General features: G+C 45.4%; 1 protein-coding gene across 2 annotated transcripts in view; it reads right to left on the bottom strand.

Annotated features, from left to right (window-relative positions):
* Window positions 1-25,443, bottom strand: part of PLEKHG4 (pleckstrin homology and RhoGEF domain containing G4) — a 213,395-nt gene that overhangs the window by 74,123 nt on the left and 113,829 nt on the right. For both annotated transcript variants that reach the window (XM_074968423.1, XM_074968424.1), the window contains exons 8-10: window positions 22,366-22,482; window positions 17,290-17,388; window positions 15,072-15,220 (exon numbers count right to left, since the gene is read on the bottom strand). In XM_074968423.1, coding sequence (XP_074824524.1) covers window positions 15,072-15,220; window positions 17,290-17,388; window positions 22,366-22,482 — 365 coding nt within the window. The remainder of the gene's footprint in view (window positions 1-15,071; window positions 15,221-17,289; window positions 17,389-22,365; window positions 22,483-25,443) is intronic.

The following is a 25,443-nucleotide window of genomic DNA, read 5'->3' as shown; positions in this document are numbered from 1 at the left end:
GGGACCAACATGGTTACCACAACACTGCATACAACATAATAACAAGTCGTGTTCAATAAAGATGAACCTTACTATGTTGTGGGTGCATATATATTATCCGTCATGCACTTGATGTAATTCTAAGAATGTATATAGAATATATACTGCACTGATAAATTAGCGCCTCCGTTCATTTTTCTTTATTTAGTTTATACTTTATTTAGTATAATTAAAGTATTACAAGATTCTCAGTTTAGTCTGGTCACCTTTGCAGGTTTAGTGTGCTGTACTATAAATCCAGATATTTTCCTCTCCGTGAATATACACAGTTGTAACAACACAGCAGCAAGTTAGTTCAGTGTAAGAAGACTTAAAAAAAAAGTGTAAGCTTGCCCAAGGACAAAAATAGAGTGCTCAGTGGCGTTTGTATCTCACTCAGTGTATAGAAAATTTAGAGAGACTGTTGCTAAAGAAGAAAACTGTTCCTCAAAAAGCCTTAGAAGCATCTTATGTTGTGGCCATGCACATTGGAAAATGCAACCCAGCACACACCAGAGGAGACCCTTCTACTTCCAGTAGCAATAGACATATACAGAATTAGAACGGGGAACAGTCATGGCACTGAAAACCATTCCTATGTCAAAGAATGCCACCTGTCAATACACTGATGACATTGCAGAAAACATCCAGGACCAACTGATAGAACAAGTTAAGAAGAGTCATTATTTTGCACTGCAGCATGAAGCTGCCACAGACTGGCCAACATGGCTCAGCTTCTGTGTTATGTAACAGTAGTCAAAGCAGGTACAATAGCTGAAGAACTTCTACTTAACAGGCCCACTCTTCTCACTGAAATTTTAGGCTGAATCGGAACATGCCAAAAAATTTGATATTTTCAAATGATAGCTTTAAAATCCCAAATTAGATCAGATTATATAATTAAACCATATGTGGTTGAATACAGTCACAAAACCATCCAAACTCTGGTAACCCTCTTCAATCTAATGTACTCAGTTGGTTTAAAAAAAAAAGAAGAAGAAGATATTTGGCTCTGAGGAGCCAGCAAGTTTTAAAATATTTGTAAGGATGCCACAGTACGAAAAAGTTTGGGATCTCTGGTGCTAGACTAAATGGACACAGAGCACATGTCGATGACATGGTGATTAAAAGAGCAACAGCCACTGGGCACCTCATCTCTGTGAGAGCTCCCAGTTTTTCTACACAGCTGTAGCTGCAATAATGGACATGCAATGGTGAGAAATGTTGAGCTCGAGACCAGGTTTTAGTGACTCGCCTCCAGTCACCCCGCAGCACCCAGATCACACTCTTTCATAAGGACTCACATGGATGCTGCCTCACCTCCGCTGGCTTGTCAGTGCTTAAGATGAGAGTCTACAGAGTAGGTGTCTAAATCCCCCACAAACTAAGCAGTGAACTAGAGTATTTACCAAAACTAGTGTCGCAATGAGTTTGCTCTGAGCTGGTATGCAAAATAAAACGCCTCTTAAATACATATAATTTACCTGCCAGAGGAGTTCATTTACTGTTTGAAATGGCACTGAGGAATTTCACGGGCAGTAGCAGTGTCCCCTATTGCAGACAGAAACCATAATTTTTATGCTGCTATTATTTATCTACATTATTTGTCTGCTCTTTGTCTAATGGCAACAGCAAGACTAGCTGAAATTCCTAGATTTGCATTTCAACACCAGCCATGCCAAAGCTACTGCACCAAAGGATCTGCACAGTAGAACCTGAAGGCTTCCATTATCCACGCTAATGAGCCTGAATTTAGTATGCCAAGTACAGTAAGCTGAAATCTTAGTTACAAACACAGATGTACGGTACTTGCAGCTGAAAACATTGCCCCCCAAGGACTCTAGTCAGCAGAAATTACATGCTGGCTACCATGTCACGGAGGGCTATGGAAGATCCCAAGTGGGTGCTGCCAGGCTCAGCACTCAGGGGTCACTTTTTGGGGCTGCAAGACCATTATTAGACAAGATTCCCCCATAGGCTGGACTGGGACAGGAATCTCTTCATTTCCCTAATTTGATCTGCGCCTGATTGACGAAGACCATCTTCTACACATGGACATTATTGGGGCAGGAGGAAAAGCAGGTTTAGGGGCTCCATGTACACTGAAAAGTGAAGAGAGCAGATAGCTTTGGCTCTTGATCTGCACTACGCTAAGGGTGGATGTAGCGGTGTGGTTACCCGCTCCTGCCCTGTGGGGCTTAAAAGCCAGCCCTGGGAGAGAGCCAGGGCTGAGGGCAAGAGAAGCTAGGCTGATTGGGGAAATGGCCGCAGCTGGGCCATGCCCCTATCAGGCCGCAGCTGGGCCTATAAAGGGGCTGCTAGGCTGAAGCTTAGCCAGAGTGTCTCTCTGCATGCAGAGAGGGAAGGGCCAGGCTGCAGGGACCTGAGGGAATACCTAGATTGGAGCAGGGCTGAGGGGGAAAGGCCAGGGGAGCTCCGGCCTGGAAACCCCCAGCTGCGAGGCCTAGATTATGACCTATTAGGTACTGGGGCTGCAAGAGGGCAGCCCATGGGTAGACAGAGGCAGCAGGTCCAAACCCCTTCGCCTGTGATGAGTGGCTGATACACTGCAGTCTGCCCTGGGGAGAGGGGCTAAGCGATGACTGGCAGTAGCCAAGACTGAGGTGAGGTGGGGGTAGTGGGGGGTGGAGTTTCCTGGGGAGGGGAGACCCTCAGGGATTGTTGGGGTTTACTGCTGGGGTGCAGCACCCCAGTGGGGGGGAGGCACTAGGTCCTGTGAGGGACTGGAGCTGGCGGTAAGGCAGATCACCAGAGGGCGCTCCAGAGGCTGACGAGCTAATTCCCAAGGACGACCAGCAGGAGGTGCTGCCGGGTGAGTCCGGCTATTACAGTGGATTAGAGTACAAGGCAGCTGGGGAACATCCAGTCAGGGTACCAACAGACATCTACACTGCAGCTGTCTATCGGCCTAGGTGAAACTTCAAGGTTTTGTCTGACAAACACAGATTTACACGCCACACCATGCTCTTCTCAGGTAATAACATCTCTTACACTGATAGTGTCGTTGTCAATTTCTGAGACAAGCCACTTACCCTTCAGGTTTAGAAACTCAGTTAGAATGCCCCAGGTCAGGTCCCCAGCTGTCACATACAGGGAGATTGCTCTATGTGCCATGGAAAGCACGGAACCGTAAATGAGCATGCTAGAGCGGTGAGGAGGAGGGAAGGGAGCCAAAACTAACAGCTGGGGCGTGGGGCAGGGTGTGGGATGTCTCATGACTAAAGAATGACTGAAGTGAGGTTTTTTTTGCAATGTATTTCCAAAAGGTTTTTGTCAGATAATACCCCACTACAGGGAGTACAAGCCTGCTTCCTTTCCAGGCCACCGATGTGGGCTCCTGTGTATTTTAGTGCATAGGTCATTAACCTGAAAGAAGGCATTAATTAAATGTTTTCCACTGGGTTTGTTTTGCTTTGTATTCCCACTTTAGAACTTGAATTTTCTGTCACATTAAGCCACGAGCTAGCAAGGGAAATTAGGCCTTCAGAGCCAGCAAGTGTACTGAGGTTATCCTTTGTAAGAGTTTTGCTTAGTGTGGTTTAGTACAAGCCCTGGACAAGGACGGAGCTGGCCTTTCACTCGCGGTATCCAAATGAGAATGATTATAAACTGTATCAGTCTTTTCTATGCCTTATCAATGAACGTTATCAAAGTGACACAGTCAACTGAAAAGCCACACTGCAGTCTGACATGGTTTAGCTACTATGAATACAAGTATTGACTATCACCAAGACAGATTAGAGAAATCTATCATTTCCTCCATTGTTTCTGTTTGATTACTTTGTGTCTTTGACTACACCTTGTGCACAGTCGGTCTCATTACCTCCCAGCACCAGCCAATTGCAGTGAGTCACATTCCCCTGTTATGTCAGGCTTCCACACCGCAACGGGAGACAGAACAGAATTTTAAATAACAGGAAAGTGTGACTCAAGTGACAAAATATTGGCGGGGGACCCAAGAGTAAAATGTAAAACTGTGTTTAACTCTCTTGTAAAAAATTAGATTTCAAGTCCTTTTAAATAAAAAAAAAATTGTCTAATGACTGATAAAATTGAACAATCCACACCCAAAAGTTAGGAAACGCAAAAGCTAAGGTTGTCACAAGAGTGCCCCTGCCCGTGTGTCTCTATAGGTCACAGAGCCAAATTCTGCTATTTTGCCCCAGTATAAATCTGCAGCTACTTCCCTATTACTTCTAAAGGTCAAACAGGCATAAGTAGAGGTTACTGACCTTACGCAATCACTGCAGTCTTTTGACCTGTGCCCCACTATGGGTGCTCCGCTTCAGGTGCACCTGTGCCTCTCATGCCCTTCATTAGAGGTTTTTCGGCTAGCAGTGCCCGTTCAGCCTGCACATACGCCCTTTGCCTTCTAGTGCCAGACACTGAAGCTACACAGGGATGCCCGGGTGAACTGACCTTGGTTTCTTTTCTACCCAAATGTCTCCACAGAGAACAGCCCAAAGCAGAGGGGAAGGAAGGGCGGGTATCCTATCGATAGACTATCCACAGTCTGAGCAGAAATCATGGATCCCTGGGATCTATCTGCGAAGGAGATGAACAACCTGGCTGACCTTCAAAATTGCTTGGTCCTACCCAAGTAGGAGGCCAGAGCCCTTCTAACACGTAGGGTATGCAAACAGGACTCCAACAAAGAGTTGTGTGGCTTCAGGAAAAACACTGGTAGATGAATAGATTGGTTAAGGTGGAACTCCAAAAGAACCTTAGCTAAGATTGTGGAGTGTGAGTGTAAAGAAACCTTATCCTTGAAAAATACAGTGGGGAGGGTTGGGGGAATCTGCCATCACATCACCGATCTCCCCAATTCTGTGAGCCGACGTGATGACTACTAAAAAGGTCAACTTCACAGATAAATGGAGTAGAGAACAGGTTGCTGTAGGTGTGAATGGATGTTTCATAAGGTAACTGAATACCAGGTTGAGATCCCCACTTGGGGTGGGTCTCTAGTCTGGGGGTAGAAATTTCCAAAACCTTCAAACCCAGATGATACAGGATGAGCAAATATGGAAATAGATGAAAGTCTGATACTGCAGACAAATGGAGCTAACTGACCTAAATGATAACCCCAGTGTCTTCGGATCCAGCAGATAATGTGGGATGATTGAAAGAGGCACAGATCCAGGCAGCAAGCAGCGATGACAGCACCAATGGGAGAATCTCTTCCATTCCTGCAGGTAAATCATATGGCTTGACTTCTTCCTACGATTCAGTAACACCTGTTGCACTTCCTTAGAGTTGGAGGATTCTAGCCCTGTGAACCATCACAGAACCATGTCCAGGGGTGGAAAACTCCTAGACTGGGTGAAGCATGCAAGGGGTGGTCGGGAGCTTTAGTGGTAGATGGATGCGTAGATGAAGCAGGTAAGGGTACCCAACTTGTCTTGGCCAGGTTAGTACTACAAGGATAACCCTGGTCCTGTCCTGTCTGATTTTGTTCACCACCCTCAGTATCAGTGGAACTGGAGGAAACAACGAGCAGACCCTTCTTCTAGGGCAGAAGAAAGGTGTCCCCCAAAGAGTGGTGGCCCAGACTCCCCCTTGAGCAGAAAAGAGGGCACTTCTTGTTCCTGGAGGTGGCAAACAGATCCACCTCTGGCAGACCCCATCTTTGGGACATGCTATGGAGGCCTTGAGAGTCTAGCTCCCATTTGTAGCCCTATGAGAAGTGCCTGCTGAGAACATCAGGTGTGGTGTTCTGAACACCTGGGAGGTAAACCACCAAAATTTGGCTCTGCTTCATGGCTTCAGCCCACAGAGAAGGGGATTTTGCTCCTCCCTGTTTGTTGATATAGAATAGGCAGGACATGCTGTCCATCATGACCCTGACTGATTTGCCCCTGATGAGGGGTAGGAAATGGAAGCTGGTGTTCCTGACAGCCCTGAGCTCCAACAGATTCATGTGGAGTTTGTTTTCCTGAATTGTCCATCTGCCGGAGACATGAGAGCACTGAGATGAGCCCCGCATCCCAACAATGATGCATCTGTTGTTAAAGTTAGCAATGGAGAGGGGTGACAGAAGGGAAGGCCTGCACAGACATTGAGTTGATCTTTCCACCAATTCAGGGAGTTCCTTGCTCATAGAGGAACCGTCACCTGTCCGTCCACGGTGTTGCTGACCAGAGAATAGGTCATTCTGAGCCAGCCTTGAAAGCTGCGGAGGCGTGGCCTTGTATGATTGGTCATGACAGTGTAAGCTGCCATGTATCCCAGGAGCTGAAGTACGTTCCTTATAGTGGTCCAAAGACTCCCCTGAATTGTCTGTACCAAACATGACAAGGTTATGAACCTGTCTATGGAAAGGTAGGCTCTGGCTGCCAATGAGTTCAAAAAAGCCCCTATCAACTATACCTTTGTTATGGGGGTTACCATGGATGTCCTTACGTTTAGCTAAAGACCCAATTTCTGGAACAGAGCAAGGGCCGTCTGGGTGGAAGACAGCACCGCTTCGTAAGAAAGGCCCTTGAGTAACCCGTTGTTCAGGTATGGGATGACCAGGATCGCCTCTTGTTGGAGTTAGGCAGCAACTACCTCCAGGACCTTGGAGAACCTTGGGGCAGAGGAGAGACTGATGGGAAATGATCCTGGCCTATAGTGAATTATAAATATTTCCTGTGCAAAGGGTGTATCGTTATATGTAAATAGGCCTCTTGTAGATTGAGGGTGGAAAACCAATCTCTCTTGTCCAGTGAAGGAATTATAGATGCCAGAGTCACCACTCTCAACTTCTGAGGTTTTACAAACTTGTTCAGAAGTCTTAGATCTAAGAATGGTCGCCACCCTCAATCCTTCTTTGGTATGAGGCAATATTTGAGTAAAATCCTTTGCCCCTGTGAGGGGCAGGGATCGGCTCTATTGCTCCTAATCAGAACCTAGAATTCACCTCTTGTTAGTACAAGCTCGTGAGTGGGGTTCCTGAAGAGGGATGGGTAAGGGGAGTTGAAGGAGGGAGACACATAAAATGGATGGTATAGCTCTATGAAATGATCTTTATGATCCACTTTGTCTGTAGTAATCTGCTTCCAGGCATGTTGCAAATGGGAAAGGCAGTTCTCAAAGCGAAAGTGATGGGCATTTGGGAGAGGCTATGAAACCAGAGATACGGAGAATTCAAACCCTCGACCAGCCCATCAATATTGCTGCTTAGGAGATGGTTATGTAGTTGTGAAAGGCAGGTGGGAGGCCCTCTTTCCCTGAAATGTATGTCTTTTCCTGGTGGCGGGGGCATCAGGGGATCTGTGGAATCCAGAGAACTGAGAAGGACATGATCTCTGGGAAGTTTGTGACCTACTGTCTCTTATCTGTAGGTGTGTATATGCCCAGGAAACAAAGTGGCACTGGAGTCCTTCAGTATATGCAAGGACTCATCTGGGGTCTCCGAAAAAAGCCTATGACTCCTGAAGGAGAGGTCCTCAATGATGTTCTGTATTTCTTTTGGAAACCTCAAGGGCTGGAGCCATGATGCCCTGCACATAACTACCGATGTTGAGATGGACCTGGCGGCTGTGTCCACAGCATCCAATGACGCTTGAAAAACAGTCCTGGCCAATAACTGGCCCTCTGAAATGATGCACTGGAATTGCTCCCTGTGTTCCTATGGCAGGTGTTCAATAAAGGCCAATAATCTATTCTGGTTTGTGGAACTGTATTTTGCCTTGACCATCTGATAATTCACAATCCTGAACTGCAGGGTTGCTGAAGAACAAACAGATCCACTCTCTTTTGGTCCTCCTCCTGTGGAGTAGATCTGGAGAAATGCTGCCTGCCCTGCTCGTTTACTGTACCCATTACTAGGGAGTTAGGTGGAGGGTGGGAGAACAAGAAATCAGTGTCCCTAGGAGGGAAGATAATACTTTTTATCCAGTCATTTACATGTTGGAGGAAGAGTAGCAGGGGTTTGCCTCACAGTCTTAGCTGGACCAAGGAGCACCTCATTGATGAGCATCGCCACCCTGGCAGGTGTTGCTGACTGTTGGATATCCAACAGCTTGTGTTGTGAATCCCTGACCTCTTCTTGTGGAATATGGAGTGTGTCAGCTACCCTCTTTATGACGTCTTGAAATTGCTGAAAATCGCTGGCCATGGAAGGTGGTGGAGGCATAACCACTTCATTTGGATATAAGGATAATATGGGTGTTTGAGGGGTGGCCTCTTTATCCACCCTGCCCCCTGTTCCTCAGATGTCTCCTCCTGTGCAGGGGACTGGTTGGGGAGAAGAGGACTGATCAACCCTAGTCTCCCTTTGAGATGGCACTGGTGGTCTGGAGAATTGCTGTCGGTAAGCAGTCCAGGGATCCCTTTTTGGCCACTGGGGAGCCCCCATAGAAAAGGGTGGAGAGTCCTGTGGTGCCAGGGGACAGTAGCAGCCTGGAGACAGAGATCTTGGTATCAAAGGGCATTCAGTATCCATGAGAAGCAGGGATTCCGACTCATCCATTATGAACAGGTCTCTTGCATATCTAACCTCCTGCTGTATCGAGTAGGGCATTGGTACCGATGCAGTAGCCGAAGCTGAAGGCATCATTGATAGTAGGTGCCAATGGAGTCTGGCGCCACTGCTTGCTCAGTACCCAGGTGCCAAATGGGCAGGTGCTGACAGCAGGACTTAGTCTGATGGCATGGGACCAGGGTGCTCATCCTTGCCCTCCTTGTTCCGGATAGAGAGTAACGAAGCCCCATTGGAGCCATGTCTTTCCCTGGAGCTCCAGGGCTTTCCAGCTCCCACAGTGCTCGATGAGGAATCCTTCAACTCAACAGTAGCAAACCAAGAGGTCAAGGCTTTGGAGATCTAGATCTTGCAGGGGATTTGGGCTATTTAGGAGAAGGTTACTTCAGATGATAGTCTGTACTCCTCTTTTTAGGAGCCCTCTCAGAACCCTGCAATAACCTCCCCTTCTTAGGGGAAGCCTGAGCCAAAGCGGAAGAGGCACACGATCTGTCCAGAGACAGATGGAGGTGGAGTTCCCTGAGCTGACTCAGAGGCTGGTCAAAGGGAGCGCTCCATCACTAACAGGCTGAGCTTAACTTTCCTGTTCTTCCTTGCCCTTGACTTGAGGGAGATGTGGGACTCCCCCAAACAATGGACACGCTGAGAGTATAGCCTCACAAGTATAGCCTCTTGGCAGGAGAGGCAGCGTCTGAAGCCTGGCGAGCCAGGCATGCCCTGCCAGGAAGACAAGGCTCGTCAAGGAAAAAGAGGAGGCAAAAAAAGAAAAAATCCTGTCCTCTCACTGCTAACACTTACTAAGTAACTAACTACTAACAACTAATAAAACTTAAACTATAAGATGACGAAATAGCCAAGGCACGCTCAAGGCAGGCACGCTAGAGCTCTGTCTCAGGCTGAGGTAGCAGAGAAGGAATTGAGGGTGGCTTGCCCCCACATCTCTATGTAGCCTTGGTGTCCTGCATAAGGAGGCACAGGGCACATAAGCCGAACAGGCACTGCTAGTGAAAAAATCCCTGATCAAGGGCTTGAGAGGCGCATGTACTTCTGAAGTGCAGCAGCCAGAGAGACACTATTCAAAGAACAACCAGCTTTCTTCAAACCCGATTAGAATGTATGTCTCAAAGGGGTCGGCAATATAAGCCCATTTTGAGTAAAATTAGTCCCATAGTTTTAAGACCAGGAGCGTGTACAATCAGCAAACCAGTTTTTAGAACACTGAATTACAGAATGTCAGGGTTGGAAGGGACCTCAGGAGGTCATCTAGTCCAACCCCCCTGCTCAAAGCAGGACCAATCCCACACTAAATCATCCATGCACTCACCAAGCTGGGCATGAATAAGCAGGAGGTCTGTAAGGGGCTAAAACTAGCCCTGCTTGTGTGGTGGGTCCCCTGGCAGAAAAACGAGTGAGGTTCCCCCATTTAAAGGGGTGGGGTTCAAACAGTCCACAGGTACAGGATGGGAATGGAGCTGCATGAATTCTGGGCTCCTCTGCCCTGCAACGGAACGCATAAACGCTCATGTGCAGCTACTTCAGCCAACACACTATGTGGATTGTAGCTTCAGCAATCACACTACGGCAGGGGTCTCAAAGCCCCGGCCCGCGGGCCATCTGCAGCCTGAGAACCTCCCCGTTGCGGCCCGCAGCGGAGAGACGCACGCAGCCACGCTGCCGGCACTGCCCCCTGCAACTCCCATTGGCTGGGGGAGAGGGACAGGGATACCGTCACTAGTTGCCCGGCAGAGTCAGCCCTGGAGGCAGCATCATTAGTTGCCATGGAGGCAGCATCACTTTTTTCCACAATGAATATAAACAAGTCAAAATACAAGCACAGCTCTCTGATGCCCACCTCGCTGCAAGCCTGAAGCTGTCAACTGCTCAGTCACTGAGGCCAAACATCCACAAATGGACAGGACTTAAGCACTGCCAGGTGTCTGGCAAACTCTCTGGCAGGCGAAGAATTGTATAAAGAAGTATGACGGTTTTATGATTTCTAAGAAATTCAAAATAAAAAATACAATATAAACGTTTTCTTTTCGGAACACCATCTTGAGTGACCTTCTTGGCCTGCTGGGAGGAACTGAGGTCTGGCGCTGGCCTTAAGGTAAACTGAGTTTGAGACTCCTGCTCCATGGTTTGGAGGAGTAAGAGGTCTTCCCTCATCCACAGATGTCTATGCTAAGCCAGGTTTCTCTGGCTGGGCACTGTCATGAGGATCTGGCCCCACTGACTTCAGTAGGCACGAGATCAACCCTTACTGACCAAGCAGAACAAACACCTACTACACACGCTCAGCATGCACTGCACACAGAACTTTGTCCGGTCAAAGCAGTTTGTTTTCCAAAGCAAACAAAGCGGCTGGTTGTCCAAAAGGGCTCTGCCCACATTAAGTTTCAGAATCAGTCATTTCCCTATAGCTTTGTCTACGTGAGTGTAGTCAGGATTTTTTGTGGGAGAAATATATTTTCCCGACCCTCTCTGAACTCCCAAATGGCTAAACTATCCATATCCAATGCTGCTTTTAGAGAGAGGCCCCTTTGCTTCCCCCCCACAAGTTTGCACATTTATTTTCTTTGCTAAAGTCTGATGTGTTCCAGTATATGCCAGATAGCATTTTACTAACCCCATTAAAATTTTTAAATGGGATATTCTTTTCCCTAAATTTCCCATTGGCTCCATTTTCCTTTCCTTGCTCCCCTCTGTCCTCTACAGCTCCCATCAGCTCTACCTGCTCCTCTTCCCCTCTCCACCCCAATCTCCCCCTCTTCCCACAAGCACAAATATAGGTCCCACACCCTTCTTCTCCTTACTTCTGAAGGACCATCCCTGGCCCTCTCTCCAAACCCACCCTCTCTCCTTCCTGTCCCCATCCCCACCTCTGTCCCTCTCATGCCACCATTCCTAACTTCACACCCTTCTCGCCCCTGTAGCTCCCCTTCTCTTGCTACTCCATCTCCATAAAAATCTCAGCCATCCATGACCTCTTCATCGCTCTCTCCCTGCAGCTCATTTGCAAAACATCGAATTTCATCTTCCATTTTGTCATCTAGTCAAGTGAGATCCCTTATAACTCTTCGCAGTCAGCTTTGAACTAGGGCTGTCGATTAATCGCAGTTAACTCACGCAATTAACTCAAAAAAATTAATCATGATTAAAAATCGCATTTTAAACAATAGGATACCAATTGAAATTTATAAAATATTTTGGATGGTTTTCTACATTTTCAAATACAGAAAATACAAAGTGTACAGTACTCACTACATTATTTTTATTACAGATATTTGCACTTTAAAAATGATGAACAAAAGAAAAAGTATTTTTCAATTCACCTCATACTAGTACTGTAGTGCAATCTCTTTATCGTGAAAGCTCAACTTACAAATGTAGATATTTTTGGTCACATAACTGCACTCAAAACCAAAACATTTTAAAACTTCAGAGCCTACAGGTCCACTCAGTCCTACTTCTTGTTCAGCCAATCACTAAGAGAAACAAGCTTGTTTACATTTATGGGAGATATGTTGCCCGCTTCTTATTTACAATGTCACTTGAAAGTGAGAACAGGCGTTCGCATGACACTTTTGTAGCCAGCATTGCAAGGTATTTATGTGCCAGATATGCTAAACATTCGTATGTCCCTTCAAGCTTTGGCCACCACTCCAGAGGACATGCTGCTGAGGCTCATTACAAAAATATTGCATTAATTACATTTGTGACTGAACTCCTTGGGGGAGAATTGTATGTCTCCTGCTCAGTTTTACCCGCATTCTGCCATATATTTCGTATTATGGCAGTCTCGGATGACAACACAGCACATGTTCGATTTAAGAACACTTTCACTGCAGATTTGACAAAACACAAAGAAGGTAACAATGTGAGATTTCTAAAGATAGCTACAGCACTCGACCCAAGGTTTTAGAATCTGAAGTGCCTTCCAAAATCTGATGGGGTGTGAAGCATGCTTTCAGAAGTCTTAAAAGAGCAACACTCTGATGCGGAAACTACAGAACCCAAACCACCAAAAAAGAAAATCAACCTTCTGCTGGTGGCTGACTCAGATTATGAAAATGAACATGCGTTGGTCTGCACTGCTTTGGACCGTTATCTAGCAGAACCCATCATCAGCATGGACGCATGTCCTCTGGAATGGTGGTTGAAGCATAAAGGGACACATGAATCTTTAGCGCATCTGGCACGTGAATATCTTGCAATGCCAGCTACAACAGTGCCATGCGAACGCCTGTTCTCGCTTTCAGGTGACATTGTAAATAAGAAGTGGGCAGCATTATCTACTGCAAATGTAAATAACCTTGTTTGTGTGAGCAATTGGCTGAACAAGAAGTAGGACTGAGTGGAGTTGTAGGCTCTAAAGTTTTACATTGTTTTATTTTTGAATGCAGTTATTTTTTGTACATAATTCTACATTGGTAAGTTCAACTTTCATGATAAAGAGATTGCACTACAGTACTTGTATTAGGTGAATTGAAAAATACTATTTCTTTTCTTTTTACAGTGCAAATCTTTATAATAAAAATAAATATAAAGTGAGCACTGTACACTTTGTATTCTGTGTTGTAATGGATATCAATATATTGAAAATGTGGAAAACATCCAAAAATATTTTTATAAATAGTATTCTATTGTTGTTTAACAGCGTGATTAATCATGATTAATTCTTTTAATTGCTTGACAGCCCTACTTTGAACTTAGCTGTCTTAAGTAACTTTGTATTGTCTGCAAATTTTGCCACTCCACTGTTTACTCCTTCTTCCAGAATATGTTGACCAGCACTGGTCCTGTACAGACTCTAGAGGGACATCACTATTTACCTCTCTCCACTGTGAAAACTGGTCATTTATTCCTACCCTTTGTTTCCTATCTTTTAACCAGTTACTGACCCATGAGAGGAGCCTCCCTCTTATCCCATGACTGCTTACTTTGCTTACGAGCCTTTGGGGAGGGACTTTCTCAAAGGCTTTCTGAAAGTCCAAATACACTGTATCCACTGAATCACCCTTGTTCACGTTTGTCAATCCCCTCAAAGAATTCTGATTGGTGAGGCATGATTTCCCTTTACAAAAACCAATGATGCCCAAGTAACTTGATTCCTGCCTCCAGTTGGCCCATGATATCAGCCTCCACAGTCCACTTGTTAGATTTTCAAACAAGTACCTTCATGCTTTCTCCTATGCTGCTCTTCACACCTGGGAGGAGCACCCATAAACATCCACATAACTAACTCATTAACATCTTTAAAACTCTCGTTTGTTATGATGCCTACAAAACACTTGGTTAGTATTGTCTCATTGTTTCCTCCCCTATCGGTCTTGTCTGTATCTAGCTGTTTTCTCTTGTCTTTTACCTTAATTGTAAATTCTTGGGGGCAGGAAGCATCCCTTTGTTCTGTGTTTGTACAGCGTCTAGCACAACAGAGTCCTGGTCCATGACTTGGGCTCTTAGGTAAGACAATAACACAGATAATCTATATAATAAGTTTCCAGGACTGTCACTCTGAAGCCTAGAATGTCTGTACAGTCAATGTAAAGTATGAAAACAGCACTGTTTGGAGCGCTTTTCCTTCAGAATATCACCAGGTTGTGTCATCACTGGGATTCATGGCCTGTTACCATCCCATTTTTAAGGTGTCAGCCATCTTGGCTTTACGAATTACACCTGTGTGGTGTACAGCTACAGTAGGGCATGAATCTATGCCATGCCAAGAGTCCTTGACCACTGCGACATCAGAGGTAACTCAACCAATGTCAACCCTTACTCTGCAGCTAATCTGCATGCCACAATTTCCCTAGTTGTATGAGGGAGACTGCACAGATAGGATTACTTGGCCCAACTGCCACACATGGGGCCACAGCCCAGACTTTCAGCTACTAGTAAACAATAATAATGCCATGCCAGGTATATTTCCCTACTGTGCCAAGTACAGTTACGTGCAAATCTGAGAGAACTGCAACTACTAACATTTGTGCCACATTTGATTTCATGATGCACACATGCAAGGAACATCATTTATGGGTGCAAACTGCACCTACAGCCAAGGAGACCAGACCTCAGCGCATCAGAAAATATCCCATCATGTACAGGCCAGAAAATCTCTCTCGGTGAAAGAAGCTGTCTGTTACATATTAAAGCTGTATTAATTTAACATATAAACACTGCTGGTATCACCACTTAAGACAATTTTGTAAGAAATTTATGGTATGCAGATGAAATCCAAGCATAATTCTGGGCAGGAGCAGTCCACCCCTGCACAGGAAAGGGTTTGGTTTTAAAATGGAGCTGAGCATTATCTAGAGGAACCTACCCTGCAGGTCAGTAGGAATTTTAAAGAGACAAGACAGTTCTTGGTATTTGAAAAAAAATCAGGAAAAAGCATATTCATCACATTCTTCATTTCTGCTGTTTTCCCCAAAGAGCTGTCAAAGCAGGAAAGCTGCTATTGCCCGGGGACTTTTTGCTTGGAAAGCCTTTTTAATCTTTCCCCACAAACAGTCTCTGTCTGCCTTTGTTTGACTCCCTCTCCTTCTTCCCTGCCTTCCTATGGACTCACCTGTAGTCCTCGGTGACAGTGACACAGGACTCCTCCTTCCTCAGCCGAGCCAGAAGAGCTCCGCCCTCCAGCTGCAGTTTAACCAGCCGCGTGTCATCAAGGACGTTCTTCATTAATTGCCTATAATTCCTCAGCAAAACACTGGCCTCCTGAGGAGTCAGAAGAGCAAAGCAAATACAGTTATTTAGCTGTACAATGTACAGGCATTAGCAGAACAAAGAAAACACATCTTGCCCCAATGGTACATCTCAACCCTACCCGTGAAAAGCCTCCTCTCTAAGCGCTAGAGGGGGAAATTCAGTCCCCATTGCCCTTTCAGTCCACAGCCTGTCTGTCCAGGCTGCCAAGAACAGTGTGATAGTGGTGTTTTGCTCTCAGTGTTCATTTGATTGATTTGGCTCTAGAAAGAGAAGCCTTCCAGCTCATCCTCATTTTGCTACCCGAAGCCATTGCATGATAGCCATTCATCTCCAAGTGATGGACCTCATTGCACCCCAAGTACTGGCAACAGGTTCCTCTCTGATGGCACATGGTGTTGGTCGATGTGCATGCAGGAGGAGGAAAAATCTGGTACAGCATCTTTCACAATCTCTGCTGGAGGACAGGATGAATGGCAATAAATTTTAGCTGCTTGCTCAACGACAAGGTTACATAGATTGGTATAACTCATGCGTACCTTGAAAATACATTTTGGGCTTAGTAACAGAAAGCTATTGTTGCAGAGTCGTACTGATGTAAGGCTCTCTACAGCTGCAGAATTACACTCGAGAGAAAGAGGGAGATTTTTTCAGAGTGTCCATTTTAACACCCTCAAACCCCACAAGCTCTTGTACAAACAGGATTTAGAAAAGGCTGTCTCTTAGGAAGGATTTTGTAGTTTTAGATGTCAACCGCCATGACAATAAATCTTGGGAACAAGTGACAGGCACAGTGCTGTAATTAAAGGCTCTTTGTTTCACATTTGCCTTCTAGCAAGGCCTGATCTCTCCTCACTCTAAACTAGCTTCCATTTGACTGGCATGGTTAATTGAATTTCTAAGCTATTTAATGGTAACTACAGAGAGAACAATTTGTCCTGTTCTCCTTGCCTTCCTTTTATCATACCCCCTGCCCCTGCCGCCCCCTCTCTCTGTCCTTGAAAGAACAGACGGAAAGGATATGGACTGTACAGCACTGCTTTCTTTCCCACTGAAATCAATATCTCATCAGTTATCTCCTTTCCTCTGGTCTGGCAGCAGGCTCTTCAGAAAGACCAATGAGATGACACCCCTCAGAACAATGCCCTCCCCTGAGGGGTTTCCAATAATGACAGCACCAAGGCACTTATTATTTCAAACAAATCAGTACTCTCTTTGGACATGAAAATGGTCATCAGAGACTCACTTTACTCAAATGTCTCTTTCCTTAACAGCTAGAAATCCCATTACAAATCACACTGGCATATCACCACACAGCTGATTAAGTGGAAATCTCCCCCAGCATTGGGACAGGAGAACAATGACAAGGTTACATAGATGGGAGTTATACCAAGCGACTCATGGCCAGACACCATACTGGGTCTGCTTATTATAACAGGGAAAAAACCAATAAGTATGAGCTTTTAAGCAAAAGTGCATCCAGAGAGGAATGGAAAGAAAACTAGAAATGAACCCTGTAAAAGCCTTCATAATGCTCCACTGCTGAGTTTCCCTCTTCCTTCCAGGTCCTCTTCCATGGCAGTATGCGGACCTTAGCGTTTTTTGCATTTCCTTTTCACAACGCTTGATTTTGTCTCTATGTGCCTCTAGCCTCACCCATATCTTTTCTTTACTTCTTGTTCTCTTAGAATCTGAGCCCCAGAACAAACATTACAATAGCCAGCTCACTGCTAGAGTGGGAGGGGCCTCGGATTAGGCCCAGGACGCAGAGAGCTGACCTATGACAATGTGGCTTAACTTTGATGGTAAATTTAATTGCTCATTTTAATCCATTTTTCTCTAATCCAGATATGAAGTCCCATCTTCCCAATCTCCATACAAACACTTAGCCATTTGGACACCAGGTTTAACTTTAAAATCTTTGCTCTACCTAATTTACTGAGAATTTGAGTATTAAAAAAAAATTAAAAATGCTGCATTTAGCGTGAGCTGCCATTATAGCATTAAAATTTCAGCCTGGCAGCCCCTGTCTAGCATCCTGCTCTTTGTGCCTGTGTCTGGCACTAGAAGACAACACTTACCTCAGCTCTTTCTGGTAATCTACAAGACTCCATCCTCTGAATGGCCCCCTGCAGGAAAGCACAAGCGCCCTGACATCCTTGTAGCAAATGCTCCAGTTTCTGATGGGGAAAGGAACAAGGCAGAGGTTACTGTCAGCATGGTTTTCTTCAGGACAGAACAGAAACAGCAGCTTGCAGGGAGCTATCGGGATTGGTAGAAAGATGTGGGTGGAAATCTAGAGTGGACCGATGGCATGGTGTATGATGGGTTCAGGGCTCTGGCTGCGAAACTTATGAATTTTGGTTAATACGACAAAGTTGCTCTTATGAAAACTGTTGGATCATGGAAAGCTGGGCTGAAAGACTCCGAGAGGAAGAAGCAACCCGACAGGTACAGTCCTCATGAGTCAGGGGACCCTGCCTGCCTTCCTGAACACCAGCGGTCCCCCAGGACTCCCCAGAGAAGAATGAGCTAGTGAGGGTCATTGCAGTTAGGGTTGGTTGTGCTGTATATGAGCTGTACTGCTTGTGCTTTAACTGTCAAATAAAAGAGCAATGATGCTAGACTCCGGTGAAAAGTCTCTCTGTGTGTTATATGTCTCATGCCTCCTGCAAAATTTCAGCTGTAACCCAGGAGGCTCACCCCTTAGGTGTGTTAAACTATGGGGGAGTCTGAAGGGTCAGCTGTGAGCCAAGGGGTTGGGCAGCAAGTTCTCAGTGTGGGGTGACAGATACAGTGTCTGCACCCTGAGGCTGTGCCTATGGACCCCAAAGACTGGGGCAGTAGTTGGGCTCCATTTAGGCTCTAGAGTTTAAAACACCCAGGGATCCAGAGGCTTGGGTTCCCTCACAGCAGTCCAGTGGGTAGTCAAGACGGGGTGTTCGAATGGGACCTGAGACAGTGTGCTATTAGAGAGAAAAGGTAGGTGCGGTAATATCTTCAGGTCAGACCTGAAGAGCTCTGTGTAAGCTCGAAAGCTTGTCTCTATCACCAACAGAAGTTGATCCAATAGAAGATATTACCTCAGCCACCTTGCCTCTCTAATGTCCTGGCACAAACATGGCTACAACAACACTGCATACAAGTGAGGTATTAAGCTTTTCATGTCTTGAGTCTGGGACGGCTGCATTAGCCACAAGTGACCAAGCCAGGAGTTTAAATAGGTCATCCCATGGCAGGTCCAATACAAACCTAATTTATTCCCACCCCAAGCTATTATGGATTTTGTTTGTGCCACAGTTTAGAGAAGAGGGATTCTGTAACATTCTTTTAAGATCTGTATTTTTTTCAGAAAGAATAGTTTTCATATCCTTCCTCTGGTAAATCTAAATTGCCTCAGTTATAATGTATTGACCCTGGAGTGATAGAAAAAATAGAATACACATTTAAGACTTGTATGCATGACCTAAGTTAGCTACTCTACACATCAGGGTGGTACAATTTTAAGGCCTGACACCTGGCAAACCTCCAGGTTTATACCATAGAAACGATTTATACCATAGAAAACCTGCATTCTCAGCTCTCCTCTGGGACCATGGTGGTTCATGAGATATCGCCCCTTAAAAGTGTCATTGATCCAGGTCTGAATACTTTTGTCGTCAGCCTATAACCAGTGAAATTTGGGGGCAAATTCCACATTCACAAGTAGGTTCTTATTTTTTAAAAAAAAGAGGAGCTGTTTGAAGCCGCTCCCAGGTTTGGAATGTTGTGAGCAGCGCCGCTGGAGACGGATTAGTAAGCAGGATGCAGGTGAGCTCATCAGAGATGTTAAATAAATAGTGTTTGGCATGTGGTTGCAGAGCTACAGACATTTATCACTTGGGTCATGGTCACATTCAGTGCATCGATTAGCAGCTGTGCCGTCAAATTCCTGTATGAACTCCCCCCTCAGCTACAGCTTTGGGAAAGATATTGACTTGAAAATGTAAGAAATGTGAAACAAGAGGTGGCCCTGGACTCCAATATTCTTCCCCAGATTCTTTCATTTTATTTCCATATATTTCCCTAGCTATTCCCCACCGTCTCTCATGCCCAATACGTTCTTGGAACATACTGGGGACAACTTTCTGTTTCAGAAGATGGAGGAGATAATGAGGGAGATAACTATTTTAGACTTGCTTCTAACAGGGAGGAATTGGTTGTGAATCTGAAGGTAGAAGACAATTTGAATGAAAGTGACCATGAAATAATAGATTTCATAATTCTAAGGAAAAGAAGGAGTGAGAGCAGCAGAATAAGGACAATGGACTTAAAAAACCAGACTAACAAACTCAGAGATCTGGTAGGAAAGGTCCTATGGGAAGAAAATCTGAACCATAAAGAAGTTCAAGAGAGCTAGAAATTTCTCAGGGAGACTAAAATAAAGGCACAACAGCAAACTATCCTAATGCAAAGAACAGGAAGAATAGCAAGAGGCCAATATGGCTCCATCAGGTGTTCTTTAATGACCTGAAAATCAAAAAGGAATCCTACAAAAAGTGGAAACATGGACAAGTTTCTAAGGTGGAGTACAAAGAACAGCACAAACATGTAGGGACAAAATCAGAACGGCCAAGGCACAAAATGAGTTACACCCATTAAGGGAAATAAAAGACAATAAGAAAAGGTTATTTAAATACATTAGGAGCAAGAGAAATACAAAGGAAAGTGAAGGTCCTCTCCATAGCAGAGAAGAAGAACTAATAGCTGATAAAAATCAAGAAGGCTGAGGTGTTTAATATTTTGGTCTGTAATTTTCACTCCATGCATCTGAAGAAGTGGGTTTTTTACCCATGAAAGCTTATGCCCAACTAAATCAGCTAGTCTTTAAGGTGCCACCGGACTCCTCGTTGTTTTTGTGGATACAGACTAACACGGCTACCCCTTAATACTTTGGTTAAGGATTTTGACACAGTCACACACGACATTTTCATAATGAAACTAGGGAAATCTGTTCTACAAGAAATTACTACCATGTGGGAACATGACTGATAAATACTGTACTCAAAGAGTAGTTAACAACGGCACACTGTCAAACTGGGAGGGTGTATCTAGTGGGATCCTGCAGGGGTCAGCCCTGGGTCCAGAACTATTCAATATTTTCACTAACGACTGGTATAATGGAGTGGAGAGTATGTTTATCAAACCTGCAGATGATGCCAACCTGGGAGCGAACTCTGGAGGTCAGCATTAGAATTCAAAACAACCTTGACAATTTAGAGAACTGGTCTGAAAGCACAGGATGAAATTCAATAAAGTCAAGTGCACAATTCTGCACTCAGGAAGGAAAAAAATCAAAAGCACAACCACAAAGTGGGGAGCAAGTGGCTAGGTGGTAGCACGGCTGTAAAGGTTCTGGGGGTTATTGTGGATCGCAAATTCAGTATGCAGTTGCAAAAAAAAGGTTAACATCATTCTTGGATATATGAAGAGGAGTGTTGTATGTAAGACCTAGGAGATAATTGTATGATGCTACTTGGCACTGGTGAGGCCTCAGCTGGAGTACTGTGTCCAATTCTGGGCACCATGCCTAAAGAAAGACGTACAAATTGGAGAGAGTCCAGAGGAGAGTAACAAAAATGAGAAAAGGTTCAGAAAACCTGACCTCTGAGGAAAGGGTAAAAAAACCTGGGCATGTTTAGTCTTGAGGAAAGAAGACCGAGGGCGGATCTGGTAACAGCCTTCAAATCTGCTAAGGGCTATTAGGAAAAGAGGACGGTGATCAATTGTTCTCCATGTCTACGGAAGGTAGGACAAGATGCAATGGGTTTAATCTGCAGAAAGGGAGATTTAGGTTAGAAACTAGAAAAAACTTTCTAACTCTCAGGGTAGTTACGCTCTGGAACAGGCTTCCAAGGGAGGCAGTGGGAATTCCCATCGTTGGCGGTTTTAAGAACAGGTTAGACAAACACCTGCCAGGGATGGTCTAGGTTTAATTGGCCCAGCCTCTGTGCAGAGGGCAGAACCAGACGACCTCTCGAGGACCCTTCCATCCCTACAGTTCCATGATTTCATGATTCGATATGGGCAGGGAAGAGAACTTTAATAATTATGTTTCTGATCGTCTTATATTTGAAGCAAGTTGAAATTAAGAGAGACAACCTCAATTTGCCATCAGAGGCACAGCTATTTCATCTGTGACATCTTGACAGCTCAGCATTTGGGCATTGTTACATTGTGCCCTGCCCAGTAACGACGTCAGGGCAGAAAAAAGGCTGAATCCCTTGGAAGCAGAAGCCATAAAATTGGTGCTGTCCCAAACAAAGCTAGGCAAATCAAACACAAATGGAAACACTGCCGGTTTGTGCATGCTGCAGACGATCCTTGCGGGGAGTCACAGATGAAATGAACCCCCCCATACCTGAACATGTCGAATCACACACAGTGGTACTACTACAAATGTGGCTCTTATTGATACAGGAATACCCTGAAGTGTGTGGCACAAAGGAATTGAAGCTCCTTGCTTGCCTCCTGGGGTAGAATGTGGTGGCAAGTTTGGTAAAATCTGTCAATCATCACTGCTGGAGGACAGGGGTGTTCTTAGCTCATCCAAGAACTCCAGCACCTGTGTTGTAAAGCTTTACACGTGCCAGAAGCATAGACTTCAATGGGGAGTTTTTTATATATTCCAGGAAATCTGGCTCCAAAATAACAGAATTCTAACCAACGCTGATAACTTTGGAAAGTTTATTATTGTAATTATTATTTGTTAAGTGGCGACATTATTCTAATCACTGATGAAGAGACAAACTTCAAGAGAGTCCCTGCCTTGGAGACCTGGGAGTGTACAAGAAGGAAGGAGTCTGTCTCCCCACCCTGGAGAGGGCTGCAATGATCCTGGTCCCTACTATCAGGGTCAGGCCGTGGTCTGGCCACTTGGCACATCTATAAACACTAACATGAGCATGGTAAGACATACATACACAATGTAGGTGAGACATGGCTATCAGGGTAACCAGAACTTCACATCTCCCATCATTTGTAAGTTTCATATTTATTTGCTGCTATACCTTGCACTAACCCAGTTAATTATACAATGTTTCTCCTCTCTGGTGTATGGGAAATCTGGCCATAATCCTAGAAGCAGCCAGGTAAAGACTGTTGCACACCTCACTCACCATGCGAAAGCTTAGCCAGTCCCGATGGCAGTAAGGGAAGGCTCCATCCAATTCCAGTGGCAGCTGTGTGCTGTCTATGTGCTTGTGGAGGGACTTCATTGAGGTGAGAAGTTCAACCTGAGAAGACAAAAGCACATCTGCATCACATGTCGGCCTGCAGAAAGGCGCACCGGAGAGTCAAGAATGTAACGTCTACGCTGCCAGAAAAGGTATGTTCTTAGCTCAGGTTAGAGAACATGCATCAAAGCAGCAGTGAAGACACAGCAATTCAGCTTTTTACTCAGGTTAGTAGCTCAAGTTCAACCCCAGGCTTCCCTTATAGGCGTTAGTGGAGGATAAAAGCCAAGTTGCTGGATCTTCAGTGTTATTTTAACCTGAGTTAGAACATAAGAACAGCCATACTGGGTCAGACCAAAGATCTGTCTAGCCCTGTATCCTGTCTTCCAACAATGGCCAATGCCAGGTGCTTCAGAGGGAATGAACAGAACAGGGAATCATCAAGTGATCCTTCCCCTGTCGTCCATTCCCAGCTTCTGGCAAACAGAGGCTAGGGACACCCTCCCTGCCCATCCTGGCTAACAGTCATTGATCATTGGTTTCAGAGTAGCAGCCATGTTAGTCTGTATCTGCAAAAAGAACAGGAGTACTTGTGGCACCTTAAGAGACTAACAAATTTATTTGAGCATAAGCTTCCGTGGGCTACAGCTCACTTCATCGGATGCACAGAATGGAACATATAGTAAGAAGATATATATATATATATTCATACAGAGAACATGAAAAGGTGGAGTAAGAGGCTAATTAGTTAAGACGAGCTATTATCAGCAGGAGAAAACAAACTTTTGTAGTGATAATCAAGATGACCATTTAGACAGTTGACAAGAGGGTGTGAGGAAACTTAACATGGGGAAATAGATTCAATATGTGTACTGACCCAGCCACTCCCAGTCTCTATTCAAACCCAAGTTAATGGGATCTAGTTTGCATATTAATTCAAGCTCAGCAGTTTCTCACTGGAGTCTGTTTTTGAAGCTTTTCTGTTGCAGAATTGCCACCTTTAAATCTGTTACTGATCATTGATCATTGGCTAACCGGAGTCAAGAACACACCTTTTTTTGTTGCAGTGTAGGCACGCCCTACGAGGGGAGGGGAACAAGTATGGTGAACGTCTTTCTATTGATCCACTTTCCAGCAGGGCTAACAAGAGATCCCAGCTCTCTATGACAGCCTGAACCTCTACATGCACAGGGGAGGTACGTGCAATCCAATCACAAGGTGAAGGAAAAAACAAAAGCTCAGCAATCTTAGAATAATTCACTAGCTTCCCACTCTGTACTTCAATGAGCAAACTGGACGCAAAACAGTGTGAAACGGAAGATTGAAAGGAGCCAGGAATTCCTCCAAAGCCAAAATTATCTGGTGGCGACAGAGCAAATCTCTGCCTTCCATGGTCACATGGCATGGTATGATTCATGCATGTTTACAAAGTTTCTGTGGGATTGTAAAACTGGCAACAGGCTTCCCAAAGTAACGTCCGGAGAAGCATCCTAACACAGCAGCCCTTCTCTGCTCCAATCACAGTGTGTCTCCGGTCTATGCCAGGAGTCATTTGCCACTTAGAGGGTACCCAAGATCCAATACACCCCAGCTTCCTCCTGTCAGAGGCTGCAGCTGAGCTGGTGCCATCCAAGAAACATAATACCCACTGGGAAAATGGACAAGAGCCACTGAGAGAGCCTGCAGCGCTGGGCTGGGAGTGAGAAATTCAGACACAAACATCCAACATTCCTCTAGAGTTGCAAAGTTTCCATTTTCTCATTAAAACTGTGATTTTCCCTTTGATTCTCCTGTATGCCAATTTCTTTATTAATCTCTGTTCTGCCAGTTTCTGATCCCCTTGGATTTGGAAGCTTCCACTTGTTTAAAACTTTTTTTCCCATTCATTACTTTGGTTGTTTTCACCCACACAGATATTCCTCCGTATCCCTTGCTCTATGTCCCTTACACACACACACACACAAATGCCCCCCTGCGTGTGAATGATCGGTAACAAATGCCTCCAGCTTATCACCTTTGCTCATTCTCTTTGTAACCAGAGATGGCCAGACTCCGCACACACAGCCACATTAAAACAACTTCTCCCAAAATGAACCTCAGAGCGTTCAGGACCTTTTTCTGTAGGAATCCTGGGTGAAATCCTGGCTCCACTGAAGTCAATAGGAGCTTTGACTTCAAAGGGGCTAGGGCTTCATCCCAGGTCTCGTGGCTCCTTATACATTTACAACTGAGGTCATGTCTGACTCAAGTGCTGACAGCATGCTGAGTCCAATCCTCCATTCACTCACCTGCAGGCAATTCAGACAGCATCTTCCACACACAGATTTTGAGCTCTTTGGAACAATGATTGTCCTGCTATATCGTGTATGAACAGTATCCAGCAAAAGGGGCCTGTGATGGGGTATGCAGCAAACCCCATGCTGGGTAACACAGGTTAACAGGATAATGTGGGCTCCGCCCCATCACATCTGGGAGAGCTTAAAAGGGAGAAACCCAGCTCAGCTGATGGCAGACCAGGGAGGAGGGCAGACCAGACCAGACCAGACCAGACCTCACCTCACCTCACCTCACCTCACCTCACCTCCACTCCAGTCCTCAGCTCCTAGAGAGAGGGCTGGCTGAAGGCAGGAGCTCCTCAATGAACCCTCCCTGAGGGAAAGGAGGTCCCAGTGCTGACTCACCTTGAGAGGGAACCATTCCCCTTTATTACCTGTGAACTCAGCCCAAGAAGTGCCCTCTGAAGAAAGAGAGCCTACGTCCAGCTTTGGGATGATTCCTTTGGGTTATTTCCCTTGTTCTGTTCACTGACAACCCCAGAAGGGGCCGACTACCCAGGGCCCAACCAGAGGGCTCTCAGAACTTCAGTGGGGAAAATGCCCAGGTATCACAGAGCAGTGGCTTGGGTGAGTGCTTGGGCCCTGCCCAGAGCCTTAGGGTGTCCCTGGTGAAGGAACACTGGTGATGCATGCCTTGTCACCACTTGCTCACTATGAATCAGGAGGCCTTCTCCATTGCCCCCTC

Source organism: Natator depressus, chromosome 12, assembly GCF_965152275.1.
Source record: "Natator depressus isolate rNatDep1 chromosome 12, rNatDep2.hap1, whole genome shotgun sequence".
Classification (NCBI taxonomy): domain Eukaryota; kingdom Metazoa; phylum Chordata; order Testudines; family Cheloniidae; genus Natator; species Natator depressus.
Note: the sequence above shows the minus strand (reverse complement) of the source record. Positions and strands in the feature narration are given on the sequence as shown.